This window comes from Phocoena sinus, chromosome 1 (genome assembly GCF_008692025.1).
Source record: "Phocoena sinus isolate mPhoSin1 chromosome 1, mPhoSin1.pri, whole genome shotgun sequence".
NCBI lineage: Eukaryota > Metazoa > Chordata > Mammalia > Artiodactyla > Phocoenidae > Phocoena > Phocoena sinus.
The window spans coordinates 147391256-147414124 of NC_045763.1; the positions used below are offsets into that span (position 1 = coordinate 147391256).

The 22869-nt window shown below is 41.9% G+C and overlaps 1 protein-coding gene across 11 annotated transcripts in view; it reads right to left on the reverse strand.

The window, feature by feature from the left end:
* HHAT (hedgehog acyltransferase) overlaps positions 1-22869 on the reverse strand; it is a 361867-nt gene that overhangs the window by 216510 nt on the left and 122488 nt on the right. For all 11 annotated transcript variants that reach the window (XR_004347122.1, XR_004347123.1, XM_032614697.1 and 8 more), the window contains one exon: positions 296-446. Coding sequence is in view for 9 of the 11 variants with exons in the window: in XM_032614697.1 (XP_032470588.1) it covers positions 296-446 (151 nt within the window). In the remaining 2 variants the exon portion in view is untranslated. The remainder of the gene's footprint in view (positions 1-295; positions 447-22869) is intronic.

The following is a 22869-nucleotide window of genomic DNA, read 5'->3' on the forward strand; positions in this document are numbered from 1 at the left end:
ACGTCATGTCCCAAGTTAGTAAAAAACTGCTTTAGACATAGCCCTTTGTGTATCTGTACACAAACTTGGTGAGAAACTTTCTTACCTCACAATTTTCATAGCCTGACAATATTTTTGAGAGGGTCAGAAAACATGGATTGTCATCCTGTTAGACAGATTAAAAACACCGAAGTGCCAAATGCGGTTTGAGTGAAGGGCAGTGAAAGGATGGTGGCCCAGGCGCTTTGAAGCTGGCCAAGCCATGGGTCCTCCCACTGGATGTCCCTGAAGGGCCTTAATAAACCAAGACACTGACCTCCACATCCCCGTGAAACTGAACATGGTGCTCACACAGCGAGGGAGGGGCGGTGGCGTGAGTCCATCCAGGCGCATGAGCAGAGCTGGGACACCAAAGAGCACCAAGTACTTCACATAGAAGAAGAGCACTTGGGCCAACGCCAGTCCTCCTGAAAGACAGAGGGGCCTGTTAGACACAGCGACAAGAAGTGGAGCAATCTCCTGGGAAAGATGCAAGGCTCCAGAAACACACTACCTGCTCCCGCTTCTCCGACCACTCCCCTCCCCTCCCCGCAACTCACACATTTAACAAGTCTCCCATGTCGGTTCTGGGCAATGATATTTTGGGATTAACAAATATTGAAATCTCCTTTATTATTGTGACAGGCAACAGGACCTCTTAACCGCCATGCTTTTACAAATGCTAGAAAAGGGCACACTTTAAAAATACATAGATATGTAAATATATATATATATATATATATATATATGGCATTAAAAACTATTAGAAAGGAAAAATCCTTCCCAAATCCTTTCAAAACCTCACGTGAGTTCACACCCACTAGGATGGTTAAAAGCATAAAGTCAGATCAAAAAGGGGGCAAAGATGTGGAGAAGCTGGAACCATCATACACTGTTGGTAGGAATGTAAAATGATGTGGCCACTTTTCTTTTTGGCCATGCCACACAGCATGGGGGATCTTAGTTCCCTGACCAGTTCCCTGACCACCCTGCAGTGGAAGCACAGAGTCTTAACCACTGGACCACCAGGGAAGTCCTGATGCGGCCACTTTAGAAAACATTTGGCAGTTCTTAAATGATTAAACATACAGTTACCATATGACCCAGCAATACCACCCTTGGGTATATACCCAAGAGAAATGAAAACAGGGGTCCACATAGAAACTTGTACCTGAATGTTCATAGCTGCATTATTCACCCAATAATGTGGTTAATAATCCGCCTCCCAATGCAGAGGACACGGGTTCGAGCCCTAGTCCAGGAAGATCCCACATGCCCTGGAGCAACTAAGCCCGTGAGCCACAACAACTGAGCCTGAGCTCTAGAGCCCATGAGCCATACCTACTGAGCCCGCGTGCTGCAACTACCGAAGCCCATGCACCTAGAGCCCGTGCTCCGCGACAAGAGAAGCCACTGCAATGAGAAGCCCGCACACCGCAACAAAGAGTAGCCCTGCTCGCTGCAAATAGAGAAAGGCCGTGCGCAGCAATGAAGACCTAATGCAGCCCAAAATTAATAAATTTCAAAAAAGAAAGAAAGAAATGAAGTACTGATACATGCTGCAACATGAATCTTGAAAACAACATGCTAAGTGAAGTGAGCCACAAAAGGCCACATATTACATGATTCCATTCAAATGAAAGTCCAGAAGAGGGAAACAAAAACAGAAATAGAGACAGAAAGTTGATTACTAGTTCTGTAGCACTGAGGGGCTGGAGAGCAAGATTATGGTGGGGGTGGCTAAATGGTAGGGGCTTTTTCTGAGGTAATGAAAATGTTCTAAAATTGGTGGTGGTGATATTTGCACATATCTGTGATATACTAAAAGCCATTGAGTTGTACACTTTAAATGGATGGATTGTATGATATGTGAACTCTATCACAATAAAGCTATTAAAAAAAAAACACACACACAAGGGCCCCAAGCTGTAAGAACCAGCAGCTTCTTGGCCAGAACTGTGTCCTTCTGGAGCAAAAGGAATGCAGGGTGTGGGCGCAGGGTGAGATCTGAGGCCGAGACACATACTCTGGCGCCACAGGCCTCCGCCTGTGCCCTCTGAGGGCGACCCATGTCTCCAGCTGGAGCTCAGGATGCTCTACTGATTGACACATCCCTGTGGGCTTCTGGGCCAGTTGCTTCCAACCTCTTCACCCTGAGAGGAGGATGGGGCATCTGGGCTATAGGTCTACGGGGCACCACAAACCTGGGCAAACTGCTGGCCTCAGCAGCAGCGTGAGGAGGTGAAGCGAGTCTGCCAGGGCAGTGCCCATAAGGAGAAGGCCAAGGCCAAAGTGCACGAGGAAACCCTGGAGTAGATGACCAGTGGCCACGTGCTGTCCAACCTCCAAATTCACCTTCCCCAGCATGCAGGGAAATAATGCAGGGCAGGCTGATGCCACTGACCAGCTTATCCGTGGGATAGTCTGAAGGAAAGAGCTAAGCCTTAAAGAAGTACTAGCAGAAGATATTACTATCTGGTCCTCTTGATGTTACACAAGGATCTTTTAAAGACTATCACTACCATGGAATGTATGTCTATAAATAGTAATTCTGTACCAGAAGAAACACATAAGCCATTTTCTGAATATACAATTTGGGCAAAGGCAAACAGTGGTTCAAATTCAACAGCCATATGTCTTATAAGGAGAAAACCCCCGGAATCACCGTGTCTCAGTCCCACTCGGGCGTGGTCAAACAGGTTCTTTTTGGAAACCAGACCACAGTCATATCTGTTGGAAGGGCTGGTATATAATGGTAGCCTTCTTGGATGTATCTGATAAGAGACAAGAAAAAAGCTGATGTGTGTGCATGTGTGTGTGTGAATACATATATATATGTGTGTGTGTGTGTATGTATATATACAAATTCAACAGGAAGAGGGGTATATATGCTAACAATACCATCCCAAAAGCATTTGCTGGGGGGCACAGGACTACCCTGAATGGTGGAGAAATCAGTTCCATTGGCTGAGATGGCAGTGAGGGAACCTATAACATATTTCAAAATGAACCACCAGGCTCTAGTCAGAAAAGTCTCAGAGCTACCAAAAGGCAGGACAGAAGTAAGAATGACTAATTAAAAGGCACAAAGCTTCCAGATCTGACAATGATCAGCCTGAAGAACTGAAGGTGTCGAAGGACCTACGGAAGACTGAATATGGATGGTCAAGGCCACCCAGAGCTCTTTAATAGATGAAGCATCAGAGGTTTCTTTTCCTTGTTAACGGATACCAGATCAGGAAGAACAGGCTGCTCCTCGTCTCAAATGCTGCCTTGAATTTGACATTTTTTTCGTACAGCTGTTATATATGCAGCATATGAATTAAAATCCATAACTGAATCTACATTTTTATGAACCACCATTTGCATACAATCGTCACCATTTGTTAGTACTTTCATATGGAACTAGGCTAAGGAAAGGGTTGACTTTGTACAGGTCTTTAATAGAACTCTGTGGCTAGACCTAATTGAAGATAACACAATTGGGGATTTTTTTCCCCCAATATGGATGGAAAGCATAAGAAGCCACACATTTATCAATATGCAACAAGTGCCCCATTTACCTGATATTGACTAGTTTTTTATGGATTAAGATACAAAAGGCTTAACTTTTTCCTTGACATTTTAGTAACTGGTTCATAAGCTTATAGAAAAAGAAATGATGCATAGTGGTTGTTAAAACATTATAATTGTGATTTCTGTATTTAGTCTTTCTGGAAAAAAAAAATGTGTTAAACCCATGTGTTAAACCCATGAGTTTAACAATTCTGCTCTCTTGCTGTTGATTTCTATCATCCCTATGAAAGACGCATGGCTCATTCTTCTTTCCCCTTGACCTGAAGATTAGTCTTTCCCTTTTAAGATTTGGCCCAAGGTTTCAGGGCTACCCCTAGGGATTAACAATCTCCCACTAGGAATAGGATATGCTGGAAGGCAACATAAGAAAGAAAAATATCATATGATATCACTTATATGTGGAATCTAAAAAATGGTACAAATGTACTTATGTACAAAACAGAAATAGAGTCACAGACGTAAAAAAAAACAAACTTATGGTTACCAGGGGGGAAAGGGGGAAGGAGGAATAAACTGGGAGATTGGGATTGACATATCTAAAATAGATAACTAAGAAGGACCTACTGTATAGCACAGGGAACTCTACTCAATACTCTGTAATGACCCATATGGGAAAAGAATCTAAAAAAGAGTGGATGTATGTATATGTATAACTGATTCACTTTGCTGTAGAGCAGAAACTAATACAACACTGTAAATCACCTATATTCCAATAAAAATTCAGAAAAAAGAATACAATACTCTGATTGAAAGTTATTTGACATACATAAATTGAACTCACTTTCAGTATATTTAAAAATACAAAATTTAGCTATTTTTTTAATACTTTAAAACATTTTTGCCAGGATTATATTTAAAAGATCTTCTTACTAGCAGGAGTTATGATTGGTTTTTACCTGACCCAACACCTTCCTCCCAAAAAAGTCATAGATGAGTTCATACGTTACACTCATTTATTCAACAAGCATGGCCCGAGCATCTGACCACTGAATCACTAGTTAGTTGCTATAGGAAGTAGACTAGTGGTCAGACCAGGTGGGGACCCAGGCTTCAGGGAGCTCACAGGTCAGTTTCATTACAGTTCCATTTATCTCTCCCCTTGGCACTTGGTGTTTTCTTCTGCCTTTATGCCCTATCCCACCGTTTCCTGGCAAAATCCCATTTATCCTTCAGGCCCCAATTCCAATATGGCCTCTTCTTAACTTCCCTATGCCTCAAGCGGAATCAATAACTTATTTTGCATTAATTCAATATATAATTATTGAGCACCAACGGCTTACCAGATACTGAGCCATACAGTGTTGAATAAAGACATGAGATCCCTGCTTTATAGAGTATACAGTGTGTTAAAAGTGACAGAAAATAATGTAAATCAGGAGTGGGATTAAAATCCTCACATCTAGAACGATCTGAACACAGTGACTTAGACACATTTGTTAGAACACTTAAAACTATTCGTTGTAATTATTACATGCCTAGTATGGTGTAGATGCTTGGTATACATCAGTGGACATTCCTGCCTTCATGGGGCTTACATCCTAACAGGACTCAACAAAAAACAGACATAAAAATAAATAAATTCTATATGGATACTAAGGAAGTATGGCAGAACATATTCCCCAACAGTGGCTGCAATGATATCTTCCATCTCACATGCCCTTCTGTAATGTAATCTTGCCACTCCCCCCGTCAAAAGTAAATCTGGGCAGATCCTAGGACCAAGAGATTCAGAAAAAGTGATGCTGTTCCAATTCCAAGTGTAGCCTGTCGTTGGCCTGGCATCTTCTGCTTCCTGCCCTTTGGAACGCTCACTCTTGGATCCAGCTGCCAGGCTGCGAGATGCCTGAGCCACACAGGGAGGCCACATGAAGATGCTCTAGAGGACAGCACCCGCTGAGCTCCCCGCCAAGTCAGCCTCAACTGCCAACCGTGTGAGGAGCCACCTTCGATGTCCTGCCCAGTAGAACCTTCAGATGCCTGCAGCACGAGCTGATATCTGGCAGCAACCACAGGAGAGACCCCAAGCAAGAACTACCCAACCGGGCTTCCCTGGTGGCGCAGTGGTTGAGAGTCTGCCTGCCGATGCAGGAGACACGGGTTCGTGCCCCGGTCCGGGAAGATCCCACACGCCGCGGAGCGGCTGGGCCCGTGAGCCGTGGCCGCTGAGCCTGGGCATCCGGAGCCTGTGCTCCGCAACGGGAGAGGCCACAACAGTGAGAGGCCCATGTAACACAAAATAAATAAATAAATAAATAAATAAATAAATAAATAAAAGAACTACCCAACCAAGTCCTGTCAACCAACGAAACAGTGAGAGAGAGGAAATCACTGTTTTCGACTAAGTTTGGGGATGGTTTGTTATTCAGCAACAGCCCACTGGGACAGAGGGTGATAAATGCAATGGAAAAAGAAATAAAAATTGTTGAGCAGGGTAAGGGAACTCAGAATGCAGAGGTAGCAGGTGCTGCTATGTTTTAAAAGGGGAGTCAGGGTGGTCCTCATTGAAAAGAGGATATTTGAGCAAAAACTTGAAGGTAAGGGGGTGAGCTATGCAGCCCCCCGGCTCTCTCCAGGCTGTCATCATCCTTTGTTCTATGGTTTGTGCTGTGATTATCACACCAGACCACAGTTGTACCCATTCTGCGAGACCACAAGCTTTTCAAGATCAGGAATTATATCTTATGCCTCTTGTATTCCCAGCACCTAATATCTGACCTATAATTAAAGCTTAATAAATGTTTCCTTGAAAAGTAACTGAATTGATAACTCACCCTGTAGTATGAAAACTATTTGTATCAGGGTTTTTCTGGGAAGTATACTGATATTCTAAGATCTTAATCCTCTATTCTGAGGACTAAGCCACTACTGAAGTTCAGACCTGCCACCAAATAAAAGAATCCTCTGTGGGTCTGGGACTTCCCAGCATCAGGAACAAAGCCGGGAAAGGGAGACAGAAACAGGAGTCCTAGGTCTCTGCTTGCTATTGCCTCCAAGTGACTGAATGTGCAGTGACTTCTACCACCTGTGGGCCACCTCCAACTGGAAGGGCCTCAAACTCAACTTGTCCAAAGAGAATGAGGCTTTCTCTCCCTCAAAACCAGAAAACAGAGTAGACTTTCAAGACAGGAGGAGATTAATTCTACAAAGAGTTCTAGGAGAATGGGGACTGAGAAAAAGCCCCAAATGTTGGGGTTCCCTTGAGTTCAGCCCTTCCTCCATTGACACCCCTACCTATCCAGCCCTCCATACTCTCTGCATTTGATATGACCTCACCGTAATTTGAACTGATCTAAAGCAGCTGGTGATGGGCTCCCATTTGGCTTTCCCCCTCCTCTCAGCTCTGGTCCTCAAACAAGTAGATGAAGAATTTCATATTGGGGGGGGGGGGGGGGATAGGTGTGAAGGGGAAAGTGAGTCAGGCCCAACTCACTTTTCCTCCCTGGAACTACTCATTTTACCCAATCGCACCCTTCACTCTCTCTTTGCTCACTCATTCCTCTGCCTAAAGGTCTTCCCCTCTCCATTTTGTCTGCTGAAACTGTATCCTTCTTTAAGGCCCCACCTAAGGCCATTATTTCACAAAGTCTTCCCTAAAGCTCCAGCCAAAACAGTCACATGCTTCCTTGCAAGTACATAACGTGGGACAGCTTTCTGCGAAGTCCGGTCACCGTAAGCTCTATGGGGCAGGGGCCACAGCTGTCCTCTCCACCTCCATCCCCTTAGCCCCAAGCAGTGTCTGACACAGCATGGATATGACCAATGGGTATTTGCTGAATGAAGGAATGCACTGAAAAAAATAAATGTACTTTCATGTATATTAACCCACTGCTATTTTTTATTCAACCCTGGGTCCTAAGTATTACTCCCATTGTCAGATTTAAAAAAACAAACATTTGTAAGGATTATGACCTCCTCAAGTCTCAGGGGTCATCAACACTGGATCTTAAAACCCAGGTCTCTTGTTTCCAAAATCAATGACCTCTCCCTCTAGTGAAAAGCCTTCACTAACCAGAGAATGGGTCAAGTCATGTCTTATGCCACAGTTTGCCGAGGATTGAAGAGAGACGTCCCTCGGCTCTGCTGGCCTGCTGCAGAGCTGCCATCTTTGCATGCCTGAGCCCTGTCCTTGGGATGCCAACAGTCAGTGAAAGGCACTGGCTCCGGCTTCACTCCGCTTCAGGAGGCATGTTGTCTCTGCACCATCACACTGTCGTATCTGTCCCCACCAGCTTGTGCCACCCTGACCCACCACTATACTCCCATCTCCAGCCTGTCCTAGGCTCCTGCCTCAGTCCATACCCTGACCTCAACCCTGGACCTTTTCTGCTCCAAGGCAAGTGACTCCAGTCACTTTCATCTTGCCTACATCTAACTTATCCTAGATTTTGTGAACCATTCTGTGATTGTCTGTTCGGATTAGGAAGCCTAGATATTTTATAAAAGTTTCCTCACACATAAAGTTCTTTATAAGAATTTTCGTGCCTACAGTGAACAGTACCGTATTTCACACCTAAAAATGTGGTAAGAGCATAGATCTCATGTTAAGTATTCTTACCACAATAATTAAAAAAAAGAACCTTTCCTATATAAGATCAGGGTGAGTACTAGAAGTATAAAGATTAGTCAGTAAGAATACAGATCAGGAACCACAACCTAAAGAGAAGTAGTGCCATGAAAGAATTGGCAATTCTTCCCTTCTCGCTGGGGGTATCAGGAGGAAGGGGAGCTCACGTCTTGGGAAGGTCAACACCTGTGGTCAGAATTACCATGATTTCACAGATTCCCATAGAGACACTAAAGCAGAGATAGCTATTGCCTTGCAGTGGTTACATAACACTCTTTGTCAGGAGGAGAAGATGGACTGGTGCCAAGAAAACCAAGTCAGTAAACGTGATTGACAGGGGAAGGGCATGAGATAATAAAACTGAGGAATTGCTACCACGAGCTACAGAAGAGCAAGCATTGAAGTCAGGAAGGAAAGAACGGCGTGCTGGTGAGAGATGCCGCCAACGGGGCTCATGAACCTTGCCCAGCCTGCCGAGGCCAAGGAGATACAAGGAATTCAATAAGTAACTACAGCAAATTCTGTAGTTTCAACCTAAACCTAAGGATTTAGAAGTTGAACCTGCAGCCCCACCAGGTAGGAGTCAGTGTCTCACCTTCTGGGTCAACAGGATAACTGACCTACTGAAGGAGAAACCAGCTGGAACCCAGCAATGAGTTCAGACGCATCCACTACATCGTCCTGAGCTGAATCTCTAACTAAAGTGAATACCTGTCATTTATCTACCGGGGCATGGTTTGCGTCACAAGATTCCCTGCTCATACTATAGTAATAATATGCTCTAAACAACTGGCTGTACGTGTAGATGACAAGGTCACCCACGCCCAGCAGTTGACCCTCCAGGGCTCACAAAGGAGGGATGGTGGTCCCAGCACCCAGGCTGCATCTCCCCCATGAGCAGTTCAGAGAAGGCTGCTTCTTAGAAATGCAAATACTGAGTATTCAGTGCAAGTAATGCCAAACCAAGGAGCTGGGAGGAGTCAAAAAAAAAAGGCAATGAGTCGGAGAGGCTAGAGGAATGGTAATCAAAGTGCCCAAACCCCCAAACTGGAGGTGAGCCAAGAGGGTGGATGCCAAATGAAACAAGAACACACTCAAGTTGTTCAAGAGTGATCCTGGAGATGTAACTTTCTGGCCACACAATTTCTTTCTAAGTGACGTACAGCAGAGGACAGAGAGGCCAGGCTGTAGTCCTCAGGTGGGTCCCCATTCCGGCGGGGGGCGGGGCAGCAGCCAAGCAAGGGGACCAAGGCCTGGGCTCTCCTGACAGGGTGTAAGTCAGAGCTCTGCCCTTTCTTCTCTCCCTACGACTGTGAGGATGGGACCCACAACATCCTTTACATGAGGCTCCTCAAACAACTCTAGTTCATTTTCCACATGCCCTATTCGTTACCAACAGCCATTTAAAACAATAGTCACATACGTAGCGAAAGTGTAAAGAAACACATGAGAGCAAAAATCACCAAACTCAGGATAGCGGTTACCATTTAGAAGGAGGAAGGGAAAGGCAATCAGGAGGGGTCTCCACGGGGCTTCAACTATGTTGGTGATACTTTACTTTTTAAACTAAGTGATGGATAAACACATATTCACTATATTTTTAATGACTTTTGAAATATCTCAAGAGTGTGTGTGTGTGTGTGTGTGTGTGTGTGTGTGTGTGTGTGTGTGTGTATAAAATATAGTCTCACTGCCAGGACAAGTTTACCAACAAACTAGTTTCTGAGGATACATTCTGGCATACTAGCAGCAGCTACTGATTACTAAGCACTTGCTCTCTCTATATACCGAGCAGTAGGCATCATCATTCTTAATTCTCACAACATACCCCTCTGTGGGCACGGGTATTATTACGACCCACATTTTACAGACAGGAACCTGGGCACAAAAAAAGGTTACAAAGCTTGCTTAAGATCACACATTAAAGTAGCAGAGTCAGGACTTGAATCTGGATCTGCTGTTTCCAAGTCACCACATTTACTAGATTCACATACAACTCTGAGACCAGACTCGGAACAGAGTCTGTGTGAGGTAGACCAGATGACAGGACAACAAGTGAGTTGCTAAAGGGAGTTGAAGGAGGTATTCCAAGCAGAAAAAAACAGGCAGGGACCGGGCTCTAAAGATCCTCAGGAAGCCAGCTTCAAGGAGCACACAGTAAGTAAAGATATGCAAAAAACAAATGTGCTGTGGTGAGCAACTCTGGATTCACAGATGTGAGAATTCTGATCCTCATAGCATCAAAATAAGTAGTTATCAACTCAGAAACTCAGAAAGTTTACCTTCCAAAATGCTTAATCTTTGGGCATACTAGTTAATGCAAAATCTACTTTTCAAAACTTTCTTCTTGTTAGAGTTTAAAGCACCAAAATGCCTCTCTTCAAAGAAAAGGTATGTTGCTAGGGGGAAAATAAGTTATCTGGATAGAATATTAAATCCTATTTTCCCATCCTCTTTAATTATAGATTGTTAACATCTTTAGGGAAAAGGCTATAAGCCACAATAAATCACACTTAATATCAAATCATAATTGTCCAATAAAAATATTAAATACATCACAAAATATATCTTAAAGTAAAATCAAAGTGTTCCAGAAGCATTTTTAAATGGTAAAATAAATTTAAAATCTTTTTAAAAAATGACTATTGCCATGTAACAGAACAGACATGCTGAATTAAGAGTTTATATAAGTCTGCAAAGGCCCCTCCCCATCCAAAAACTGTGAGGGAAGAAGAACCCACGCAGCAGAAACAAAGTAATACTACACACACAGCTAAGTAAGACTTAATGAAGTTATGTGGGAAAGGAGGGAGATTTACACGGGGCTGAGTGACCTGAAAACTCTAAAAAGCAAATCTGCAGGTAGAGATCAGGTGTAGATTATTGTTTGAATTTTAATGTTTCAGTGTAACTCATTTTGCCCAGAAGAAGTGGTCTGTAAAATCTATGTGCAAAAAGAATTGGAAATTAACTACTAATTAAAGTATTCTATTGCAAATCCTCAAGAAACCAAAAAATCACTTTAGGAAGCAAATAACTGCCTCCCCAAAGTATCCAACAAATTTATATTTGCATATATCAACTTTGCTTAAAAGAAAAATACGCCTATTTTATGGTATCTAAGAAGTTAGCTGTACACTAAGCTACCTGAGCACAATAATGGGTTAGGTAGGGATCAACAAAGATCACAGTATTCTGAGGGATACTGGGGAGGGAAAGGGAGGGCAAGGGATAGTGTTTTAGTGTTTTAAATAACTGTGGTGCAACTTGCTACCCTTTATGACCCCACATGGAGCAGGCATCTCTCCCATTCTGCAAGCATGCACCATGAAATTATCCTCCCACCACCCGGAGCACCTGTAATTGAACAGTCAAGTCCCACGGTAGTAAATCCCAGTGTAGCTACGGGTTCACGCTATATTAATTTTAAATAACCTCAGGATTCTAATCCAAGGAGAGAATTTATAAAAATTTTCTGTTGTATCTTAACAAACCTCGGCATATTTAATGCCTCCAAAGGGTGAAAAAATGAAGAGACTCTTAACGCTATCTGACATGTGTTTGTGTCCCTAGTTTTCAAGACAGACATCAGATGTCAAACGTCTGATCCCTCTTCCTTCATTGTGATGTTATAGAAGGAGAAAAAGCCAATGGATGGCTTTGTTAGCATTTCGTTAGCATTTAGGTAGGTGCGCAGACATTATTTCAACAACAGCTAGTGCTTAAACAATGAGTTACAAAACTACATGTACTCAGGAGATGGGGCTCTAAAGTCCAACCAGTGAACAGTTAAGATTTCAAAAGACTGTAATGTACATTCCGCAGAGCTTCATTATATCTTTACCTATGAGGTGAGAACAACTCACTTGCAATTATTTTCACCACCCCACCCCTTCAATCACTCTCAAATCCCTCGCCAAAGCTCTCTTTTATCCCCATAACCTCATATACCTGGATTTACCATAGGTTTACCATGGTGAAACACTATTCAATAATGAACTCAAGAAATGTGATCTTTTTGGGGTCTTTTAAAGAAAAGCCCTAAGTTATTGCCTTTGCCCTCCTTAATCCTAAACTCCTAAACTCAAATTCAGGTATAGTTTCAGGTTGCCATATTTTGTCTTCTTATAAGATTCTGATGTTCAAAAGAAAATGAGGATACATGTCATCGTACATTTGTCCAAAGCCCCAGGATGTACAACACCAAGAGTGAACCCCTATTGTAAACTATGGACTTTGGGTGATAATGATGTATCAATGTAGGTTCATCAATTTTAGCTGATGTACCTTCTCTGATAGGGGATGTTTACAGTGGGCAGCCAGGGGGAACAGGAGGTATATAGGAAATCTCTGTACCTTCCTCTCAATTTTGCTGTGAACCTGGAAGTGCTATAAAAAAAATAATAAAGTCTTTTTAAAAAAGAATGAAAGAAAAGAAAGTGAGTTATTATCTTTTAGAGATACTAGTGAAATGTTTATGTATAGTGATAAGACATCTGGGATTTGCTTCCAAACAGTAGTATCGGAGAGAGTACAGATGAAAGAAAAAATGGCCATGAGTTGATAATTGTTGAACCTGGGTGATGAATATTTGGGGGTTAATTATATGCTTATGCTTTTATTTTTCCAAAGTATGAACTTTTAAAATGGGAGGCATTAAGAGCCCCCACCAGAACGCTGAATTTTAGCCAGAAATATTTAACTTCCTGTTTACCCACCAACCAAACACATTTGCAGGGGATAGTGAGCAAAATGTACTAATACCAGCACAATTCCACCTCCTTCTCACATTGTGAGCACAGAAAGTCTGCAAAGGGTAAAATGGAGAGGCCAGTTACAGGAAGGAGAAGGGAGAGAATGCCATGAGGTGGAATAATGAACCTGCTTATCAGTCCCTGAATCACTGGGAACTGGCAGCCCATGAAGAAGCATGTCTCCATATAGGAAGATGCCCCACTGCGATCTTCATCAATAAAAACGTTTCTCAAGTTGATTTGGTTCTAAGAATCACCTAGGATAACAGGTAATCACAGAGATTCCCAGGCCCCTCCCTGACAGATTCTGGTTCAGTAGGTTTGGGTCAGAGCCCTGAAATCTGAATGCAGAACAAGTGCTGGGAAGTTATGTTCAGTCAAGTTTGAGAAATTCTGAGTTAAAAAATACACACCCTATTCCCTTTCCCCATGTTTAAAAATATACATCAAAGTGTAAACAGCAATCTTCCTGGGGAAAGTAAGGTTACCTTTCTGCTGCTGTTCATTCACATTTTCTGATTTTCATATATAGAAAAGAGACGCCTCTCTTGCTCAATCTGTTGGTTCTACGACAGAACTTCAAAGGTAATGTTTCAGACTCATTCTGACACTCATGGCCGAGTTACCAAAAAAGGGAACATGCAGGGAATTTCAAAGGAAAATCTGAGCCACAGGACTGACCTTCAATCTTCTTAGCTAAAGACTGCTATAATTTTGATAACAGCAACATAATTGTGAAGAAACAATATTCTTCTAGCTTGAGACGGAAGACCAGTGGTCTCCTGGGCCCAATCTGATACCCTCCATTAGAGAAAGGAAGCCCCAAATTTCTCTGCAAAGAGTTCTGCTAAAATAAATACGTCCTCAAAAAGTCATGCTACTCTATTTACAACAGCCAAGCAACCTAAGCATCCATCAACAGATGAACAGATAAAGAAGATGTGGTGTATATATACAGTGGAATATTACTCAACCATAAAAAAGAATGAAATAATGCCATTTGCAGCAACATGGATGGACCTAGAGATTATCATATTAGGTGAAGTAAGTCAGACAGAGGAAGACAAATATCGTACAATATCACTTATATGTGGAATCTTAAAAAATGACACAAATGAATCTATATAAAAAACAGAAATAGAGGACTTGGTTCAAAGTAGCAGAGTAGAAGGATGTGCTCTTACACACTCTTGGGAGAGCACCGGAATCACAACTAACTACTGAACAATCCTCAAGAGTAAGACACTGGAACTCACCAAAACAGATAACCCACATCCAAGGACAAAGGAGAAGCCACAATGAGACAGTAGGAAGGGCACAATCACAATAAAATCAAACCCCATAACTGGTAGGTGGGTGACTCACAAACTTGAGAATACTTATACCACAGAAGTCCACCCACTGGAGTGAAGGTTCTGAGCCCCACGTCAGGCTTCCCAAACTGGGGGTCTGGCAACAGCAGGAAGACTACCTAGAGAATCAGACTTTGAAGGCTAGCCGGATTTGACTGCAGGACTTCAACAGGACTAGGGAAACACAGACTCCACACTTCGAGGGCACACACAAAGTAGTGTGATCATCGGGACCCAGAGGAAGGAACAGTGACCCCATACGAGACTGAACCAGACCTACCTGCTAGTGCTGGAGGGTCTCAAGCAGAGACCATGCTGTGTCTCACCATGACGATAAGGACACTGACAGCAGAAGTTCTGGGAAGTACTCCTTGGCGTGAGCCCTCCCAGAGTCCGCCATCAGACCCACCAAAGAGCCGGGTAGGCTCCAGTGTTGGGTCGCCTCAGGCCAAAAAACTAACAGGGAGGGAATCCAGCCCTACCCATCAGCAGACAAGCAGATTAAAGTTTTACTGAGTTCTGCCCACCAGAGCAACAACTAGCTCTACCAACCACCAGTCCCTCCCATCAGGAAACTTGCACAAGCCTCTTAGATAGACTCATCCACCAGAGGGAAGACAGGAGAAGCAAGAAGAACTACAGTCCTGCAGCATGTGGAACAAAAACCACATTCACAGAAAGACAAGATGAAAAGGCAGAGGGCTATGTACCAGAGGAAGGAACAAGATAAAACCCCAGAAAAACAACTAAATGAAGTGGAGATAGGCAACCTTCCAGAAAAAGAATTCAGAATAATGATAGTGAAGATGATCCAGGACCTCGGAAAAAGAATGGAGGCAAAGATTGAGACGGTGTAAGAAATGTTTAACAAAGACCTAGAAGAATTAAAGAACAAACAGAGATGAACAATATGATAACTGAAATGACAAATACACTAGAAGGAATCAATAGCAGAATAACTGAGGCAGAAGAACAGATAAGTGACCTGGAAGACAGAATAGTGGAATTCACTGCTGTGGAACAGAATAAAGAAAAAAGAATGAAAAGAAATGAAGACAGCCTAACAGACCTCTGAGACAACATTAAACATAACAACATTTACATTATAGGGGTCCCAGAAGGAGAAGAGAGAGAGAAAGGACCAGAGAAAATATTTGAAGAGATTATAGTCAAAAACTTCCCTAACATGGGAAAGGAAATAGCCACCCAAGTCCAGGAAGAGCAGAGAGTCCCATACAGGATAAACCCAAGGAGAAACACGCCAAGACACATAGTAATCAAACTGGCAAAAATTAATGACAAAGAAAAAGTATTGAAAGCAGCAAGGGAAAACAACAAATAATATACAAGGGAACTCCGATAAGGTTAACAGCTGATTTCTCAGCAGAAACTCTACAGGCCAGAAGGGGGTGGCATGACATATTTAAAGTGATGAAAGGGAAGAATCTACAACCAAGATTACTCTACCCGGCAAGGATCGCATTCAGATTTGATGGAGAAAGCAAAAACTTTACAAACAAGCAGAAGCTAAGAGAATTCAGTACCACCAAACCAGCTCTACAACAAATGCTAAAGAAACTTCTCTAAGTGGGAAACACAACAGAAGAAAACGACCTACAAAAACAAACCCAAAACAATTAAGAAAATGGTCATAGGAACATACATATTGATAATTACCTTAAACATGAATGGATTAAACGCTCCAACCAAAAGACATAGGCTTGCTGAATGGATACAAAAACAAGACCCATATATACGCTGTGTACAAGAGACCCACTTCAGACCTAGGGACACATACAGACTGAGAGTGAGGGGATGGAAAAAGATATTCCATGCAAATGGAAATCAAAAGAAAGCTGGAGTAGCAATACTCATATCAAATAAAACAGACTTTAAAATAAAGAATGTTACAACAGACAAGGAAAGACACTACATAATGATCAAGGGATCAATCCAAGAGGAAGATATAACAATTATAAATATATATGCACCCAACATAGGAGCACCTCAATACATAAGGCAACTGCCAACAGCTATAAAAGAGGAAATCGACAGTAACACAATAGTAGTGGGGAACTTTAACACCTCACTTACACCAATGGACAGATCATCCAAACAGAAAATTAATAAGGAAACAGAAGCTTTAAATAACACAATAGACCAGACAGATTTGACTGATATTTATAGGACATTCCAACCAAAACCAGCAGATTATACTATCTTCTCAAGTGGGCATGGAACATTCTCCAGGATAGATCACATCTTGGGTCACAAATCAAGCCTCAGTAAATTTAAGAAAATTGAAATCATATCAAGCATCTTTTCTGACCACAATGCTATGAGATCAGAAGTCAGTTACAGGGAAAAAAACGTAAAAAACACAAACACATGGAGGCTAAACAATACATTACTAAATAACGAAGCGATCACTGAAGAAATCAAAGAGGAAGTCAAAAAATACCTAGAGACAAATGACAATGAAAACATGACAATCCAAAACCCATGGGATGCAGCAAAAGCAGTTCTAAGAGGGAAGTTTATAGCTATACAATCGTACCTCAAGAAACAACAAACATCTCAAACAATCTAACCTTACGCCTAAAGGAGCTAGAGAAAGAGGAACAAACAAAGCCCATACTTAGTAGAAGGAAAGAAATCATAAAGATCCGAGCAGAAATAAATGAAATTGAAACAAAGAAAACAAGAGCAAAGATCAATAAAACTAAAAGCTGGTTCTTTGAAAAGAGAAACAAAATTGACAAACCATTAGCCAGACTCATCAAGAAAAAGAGGGAGTGGACTCAAATCAATAAAATTAGAAATGAAAAAGGAGAAGTTACAACAGACAAAACAGAAATACAAAGCACCCTAAGAGACTACAACAAGCAACTAACTCCATGCATATAAAATGGACATTCTGGAAGAAATGGACAAATTCTTAGAAAGGTACAACCTTCCAAGACAGAACCAGGAAGAAACAGAAAATATGAACAGACCAAACACAAGGAATGAAATTGAAACTGTGATTAAAAATCTTCCAACAAACAAAAGTCCAGGATCAGACGGCTTCACAGGGGAATTCTATCAAAAATTTAGAGAAGAGTTAACACTCCTCCTTCTCAAACTCTTCCAAAAACTTGCAGGGGAAGGAACACTCCTAAACTCATTCTATGAGGCCACCATCACCCTGATACCAAAACCAGACAAAGATACTCCAAAAAAAGAAAATTACACACCAATATCACTCATGAATATAGATGCAAAAATCCTCAACAAAATACTAGCAAACAGAATCCAACAACACATTATAAGGCTCATACACCATGATCAAGAGGGATTTATCCCAGGGATGCAAGGATTCTTCAATATACGCAAATCAATCAATGTGATACACCATATTAACAAACTGAAGAAGAAAAACCGTATGATCATCTCAGTAGATGCAGAAAAAGCTTTTGACAAAATTCAATACCCATTTATGATAAAAACTCTCCAGAAAGTTGGCATAGAGGGAACTTACCTCAACATAATAAAGGCCATATATGACAAACTCACAGCAAACATCATTCTCAATGGTGAAAAACTGAAAGCATTTCCTCTAAGATCAGGAACAAGACAAGGATGTCCACTCTCACCACTATTATTCAACAGAGTTTTGGAAGTCCTAGCCATGGCAATCAGAGAAAAAAAAGAAATAAAAGGAATACAAATTGGAAAAGAAGTAAAACTGTCACCGTTTGCAGATGACATGATACTATACATAGAGAATCCTAAAGATGACACCAGAAAACTACTAGAGCTAATGAACGAATTAGGTAAAGTTGCAGGATACAAAATTAATGCACAGAAATCTCTTTCATTCCTATACACTAATGATGAAAAATCTGACAGAGAAATTAAGGAAACACTCCCACTTACCACTGCAACAAAAAGAATAAAATACCTAGGAATAAACCTACCTAGGGAGACAAAACACATGTATGCAGAAAACTATAAGACACTGATGAAAGAAATTAAAGATGAAACAAACAGATGGAGAGATACACCATGTTCTTGGATTGGAAGAATCAATATTGTGAAAACGACTATACAACCCAAAGCAATCTACAGATTCAATGCAATCCCTATCAAATTACCAATGGCATTTTTTACAGAACTAGAACAAAAAATCTTAAAATTTGCATGGAGACACAAGACCCCGAATAGCCAAAGCAGTCTTGAGGGAAAAAAACGGAGCTGGAGGAATCAGACTCCCTGACTTCAGACTATACTATAAAGCTACAGTAATCAAGACAATATGGTACTGGCACAAAAACAGAAACATAGCTCAATGGAATAGGATAGAAAGCCCAGAGATAAACCCACACACCTATGGTCAACTAATCTATGACAAAGGAGGCAAGGATATACAATGGAGAAAAGACAGTCTCTTCAATAAATGGTGCTGGGAAAACTGGACAGCTACATGTAAAAGAATGAAATTAGAACACTCCCTAACACCATACACGAAAATAAACTCAAGATGGATTAGAGACCTAAATGTAAGACCAGACACTATAAAACTCTTAGAGGAAAACATAGGAAGTACACTCTTTGACATAAATCACAGCAAGCTCTTTTTTGATCCTAGAGTAATGGAAATAAAAACAAAAATAAATAAATGGGACCTAATGAAACTTCAAAGCTTTTGCACAGCAAAGGAAACTACAAACAAGACGAAAAGACAGCCCTCAGAATGGGAGAAAATATTTGCAAACTAATCAAGGGACAAAGGATTAATCTCCAAAATATATAAACAGCTCATGCAGCTCAATATTAGAAAAACAAACAAGCCAATCCAAAAATGGGCAGAAGACCTAAATAGACATTTCTCCAAAGAAGACATACAGATGGCCAAGAAGCACATGAAAAGGTGCTCAACATCACTAATTATTAGAGAAATGCAAATCAAAACTACAATGAGGTATCACCTCACACCAGTTAGAATGGGCATCATCAGAAACTCTACAAACAACAAATGCTGGAGAGGGTGTGGAGAAAAGGGAACCCTCTTGCACTGTTGGTGGGAATGTAAATTGATACAGCCACTATGGAGAACAGTATGGAGGTTCCTTAAAAAACTAAAAATAGAATCATCATATGACCCAGCAATCTCACTACTGGACATATACCCAGAGAGAACCATAATTCAAAAAGACACATGCACCCCAATGTTCATTGCAGCACTATTTATAATAGACGGGTCATGGAAGCAACCTAAATGCCCATCGACAGACAAATGGATAAAATAGATGTGGTACATATATACAATGGAATATTACTCAGCCATAAAAAGGAGCAAAATTGGGTCATTTATTGAGACGTGGAGACTGTCATACAGAGTGAAGTAAGTCAGAAAGAGAAAAACAAATATCATATATTAACGCATATATGTGGAACCTAGAAAAATGGTACAGATGAACTGGATTGCAGGGCAGAAATTGAGACACAGATGTAGAGAACAAACGTATGGACACCAAGGCGGGAAAGCGGTGGGGGGTAGGGGTGGTGGTGTGATGAATTGGGCGATTGGGATTGATATGTATACACTGATGTGTATAAAATGGATAACTAATAAGAACCTGCTGTATAAAAAAATAAAAAATAAATAAAAAACTTAACACCATTCTATTCCATAGTGTAAGGAGTCACTGCAGGTATCAAAGCTCCCCTCAAAGGGTAAATCATCAGGTAATTGGTAAGTCTGCTAGAATTTCAGGGAAAAAAAAGTTTATAGATTTTATCTATGTGCTTATTTAAACTATAGTTTCATCACAATATGTTCCCTCTGCTACTGTGATAGTCCTTAAGGTACATGAAAATGATTTAAAATGTACCAGCGATAAAAGATATACAATGATTTCTTTTAATCTTTCAGGAAACAGAAGTTATACTCTGGGCACCTTTCCTTTCACAGGAAGAGAAACGTCTGAAAAGCAAGCTGTGCCCAACATCCCGGCGATCTATGTGGAGTGCATTTTCCCCACCTGGTGTCAACTGCTCCCACAGCTTTAATGGCCACCCATTCGCTATGAAACCCAAACACATATCGCTAACACCGATATTTCTCTTGAATTCCAAAACTGTAGATGCAATCACCCCTGGACACCTCCACTTCATCTCCATACCTCTGGTCCCCACACAGTATCTGGCATCCAACATGCGCCTGATGAAGGTCTGGAGAATGAGTGAGCAGACAGTGACTCCCTTCTGGAGGCTTAATGAAACCTTGTTGAATTGATTTGAATGAAACGACCATCAATTTCTCATTGACCACAACTAGATCTGAGGAAGCTTAGCACTTAAATAACACTTCACAATCATTGAGCCCATCTCAACTCCCTTAATATGCCCAGTATTGCAAAGTTGGTGACAATTCAGGACGAGGACACTCAACTTTGCTCTCCTACCCAAAAGTAATTCATCACAGTTGTTGGAGGTGAAGGGAGGCATCACCGGAACCTGAGCAATGGGGGAAGTAGCCCAGAAGTGAGATGTTTTGAGGGAGGAGTTAGTTAGACAAAGGAAACCTCAAGCAATGACGTGTACAAAGCATGAGGATACGAAACGGTCCAACAAACGAACCTATCTACAAAACAGAAACAGACTCACAGATGTAGAGAACAGACTCGTGGTTGCCAAGGGTGGGGAGTGGGGGAGGGAAGGATTGGGAGTTTGGGGTGAGCAGATGCAAGCTGTTATATATAGGATGGATAAACAGCAAGGTCCTCCTTATAGCCCAGGGAACTATATTCAATATCCTGTGATAAACCATATGGAAAAGTATATTAAAAAGAATGTATCTACGTATAACCAAATCACTTTGCTGTACAGCAGAGATAAACACAACACTGCAAATCGACTATACTTAAATAAAATAAGTTTTTTTTAAAAAACGGTTCAATATGCCAAAAGGAAAAGCATTTGCGGGAATCGTACTGCAGCTTCAGTGACAGGAGAGGCATGATCAGAAAGGGTCATCTGTCAGTTAAGAAGCAAACTTTACAGTAAAAGACCTGAGAAACCAATCAGGAAAGTAAGATGATCTGTTTTGTTTTATTTTATTTTATTTTAGGCTGTGTTGTGTCTTCGTTGCTGCGCAGGCTTTCTCTAGTTCCGGCGAGCGGAGGCTACTCTTCCTTGCGGTGCGCGGGCTTCTCATTGCAGTGGCTCTTTTGTTGCAGAGTTTGAGCTCTAGGCACACGGGTTTCAATATTTGTGGCATGCGGGCCCCGTAGTTGGGCGCACAGGCTTAGTTTCTCCGCAGCATGTGGGATCTTCCCGGACCAGGGCTCGGACCCGTGTCTCCTGCATTGGCAGGCGGATTCTTAACCACTCCGCCATCAGGGAAGCCCTGTTTTATTTTAGAAAGCTCTGTCTATAAGAAAACGGGGGATGGTTTTGTTCCGGAGAGGAGAAGGGCAGAAAGAGGAGGAGGACAGAGAAAAGGATGGAGCAGCATAGCCGGGACCTGAGCCTGAGTTCCGACGTGGTGGAGGAGCCAGGGAGCTCCAGTTGTCTATTTCAAGTCGTTAGCATGGCTATCTGCCAAACCTTTGCTAAAGTCCCCTAACACACACAAAGGCTTTAGTTAAACAGATTTCAGTTCGTGCGTGTGTGTGTGTGTGTGTGTGTGTGTGTGTGTGTGTGTTTACGTAGTAGTCAAGAAAAAGAACCAAGTACCATGTGATAATGAGGGCAATGTCCAGTGGGGATAGCACAAGATCCCTAAACAGAACAAACTCCACAAAAGCAAGAGATGAGAGACAGAGGAGGTCACGAACTGAGTCTCAGGAGAGCACTGGGCTCTGCTCAGTCCAGGGAACAAGAAGTCAAGTTCACGTTGTCTAGAAATTAAGGGGCTGGGAGACGCTCACAGCTAAAATCCAGTGAAATCTGATCGACAGCCTATATATAAAAACATGTTCCACAAAAACCCTGAAAATTAGAGTATATTAAGATTTTTCATTATTATTTTACAGAATTTCATAAAAAGAACTTAGAGTGGTGAGACTCGGGGATATTGTGATAACTGGGATGAGAATGGCCACTATGGTAGACCACCTCTCTCTGGTCCAGCAGTAGTACCACCACGTTACCCCCACTTCAAAACTTTGGAAATTGCCCAGGAGAGGCTGAAATGAGGTTAATAAAATGTCTAATTGGAATTGCTCAGATGACTGCCTAGCTTTGACTGCCACCTCCTGGCCCTTTCCGGTATGTCCCCCCTGAACCAGTGGTGCTGATAACCACACACACACAAAATCCATTACCACATTCACGCATCTCCAGCTAGACAGAGCATCAAATTAAACCACGATTACACTGCAACTGTACAGCTGTGATATCGAGTGGGAGCCCCTGAATAAGGCAGCTGTACACTGATAAGGTCACCCCAGCCAGGCTGACTACGCCCTGCCCCCAATCTGTCGGCACGCCGAGGGCAGATCTGTGTCGAGGGGCAGATGCATATTCACCAAGCTCACGGAGACAGGTCGCTAATATATAAACACCAGTGTACCAATTTAGAGTGAGAATCATCACCTCCAGGGTAACCCAGGCCTCA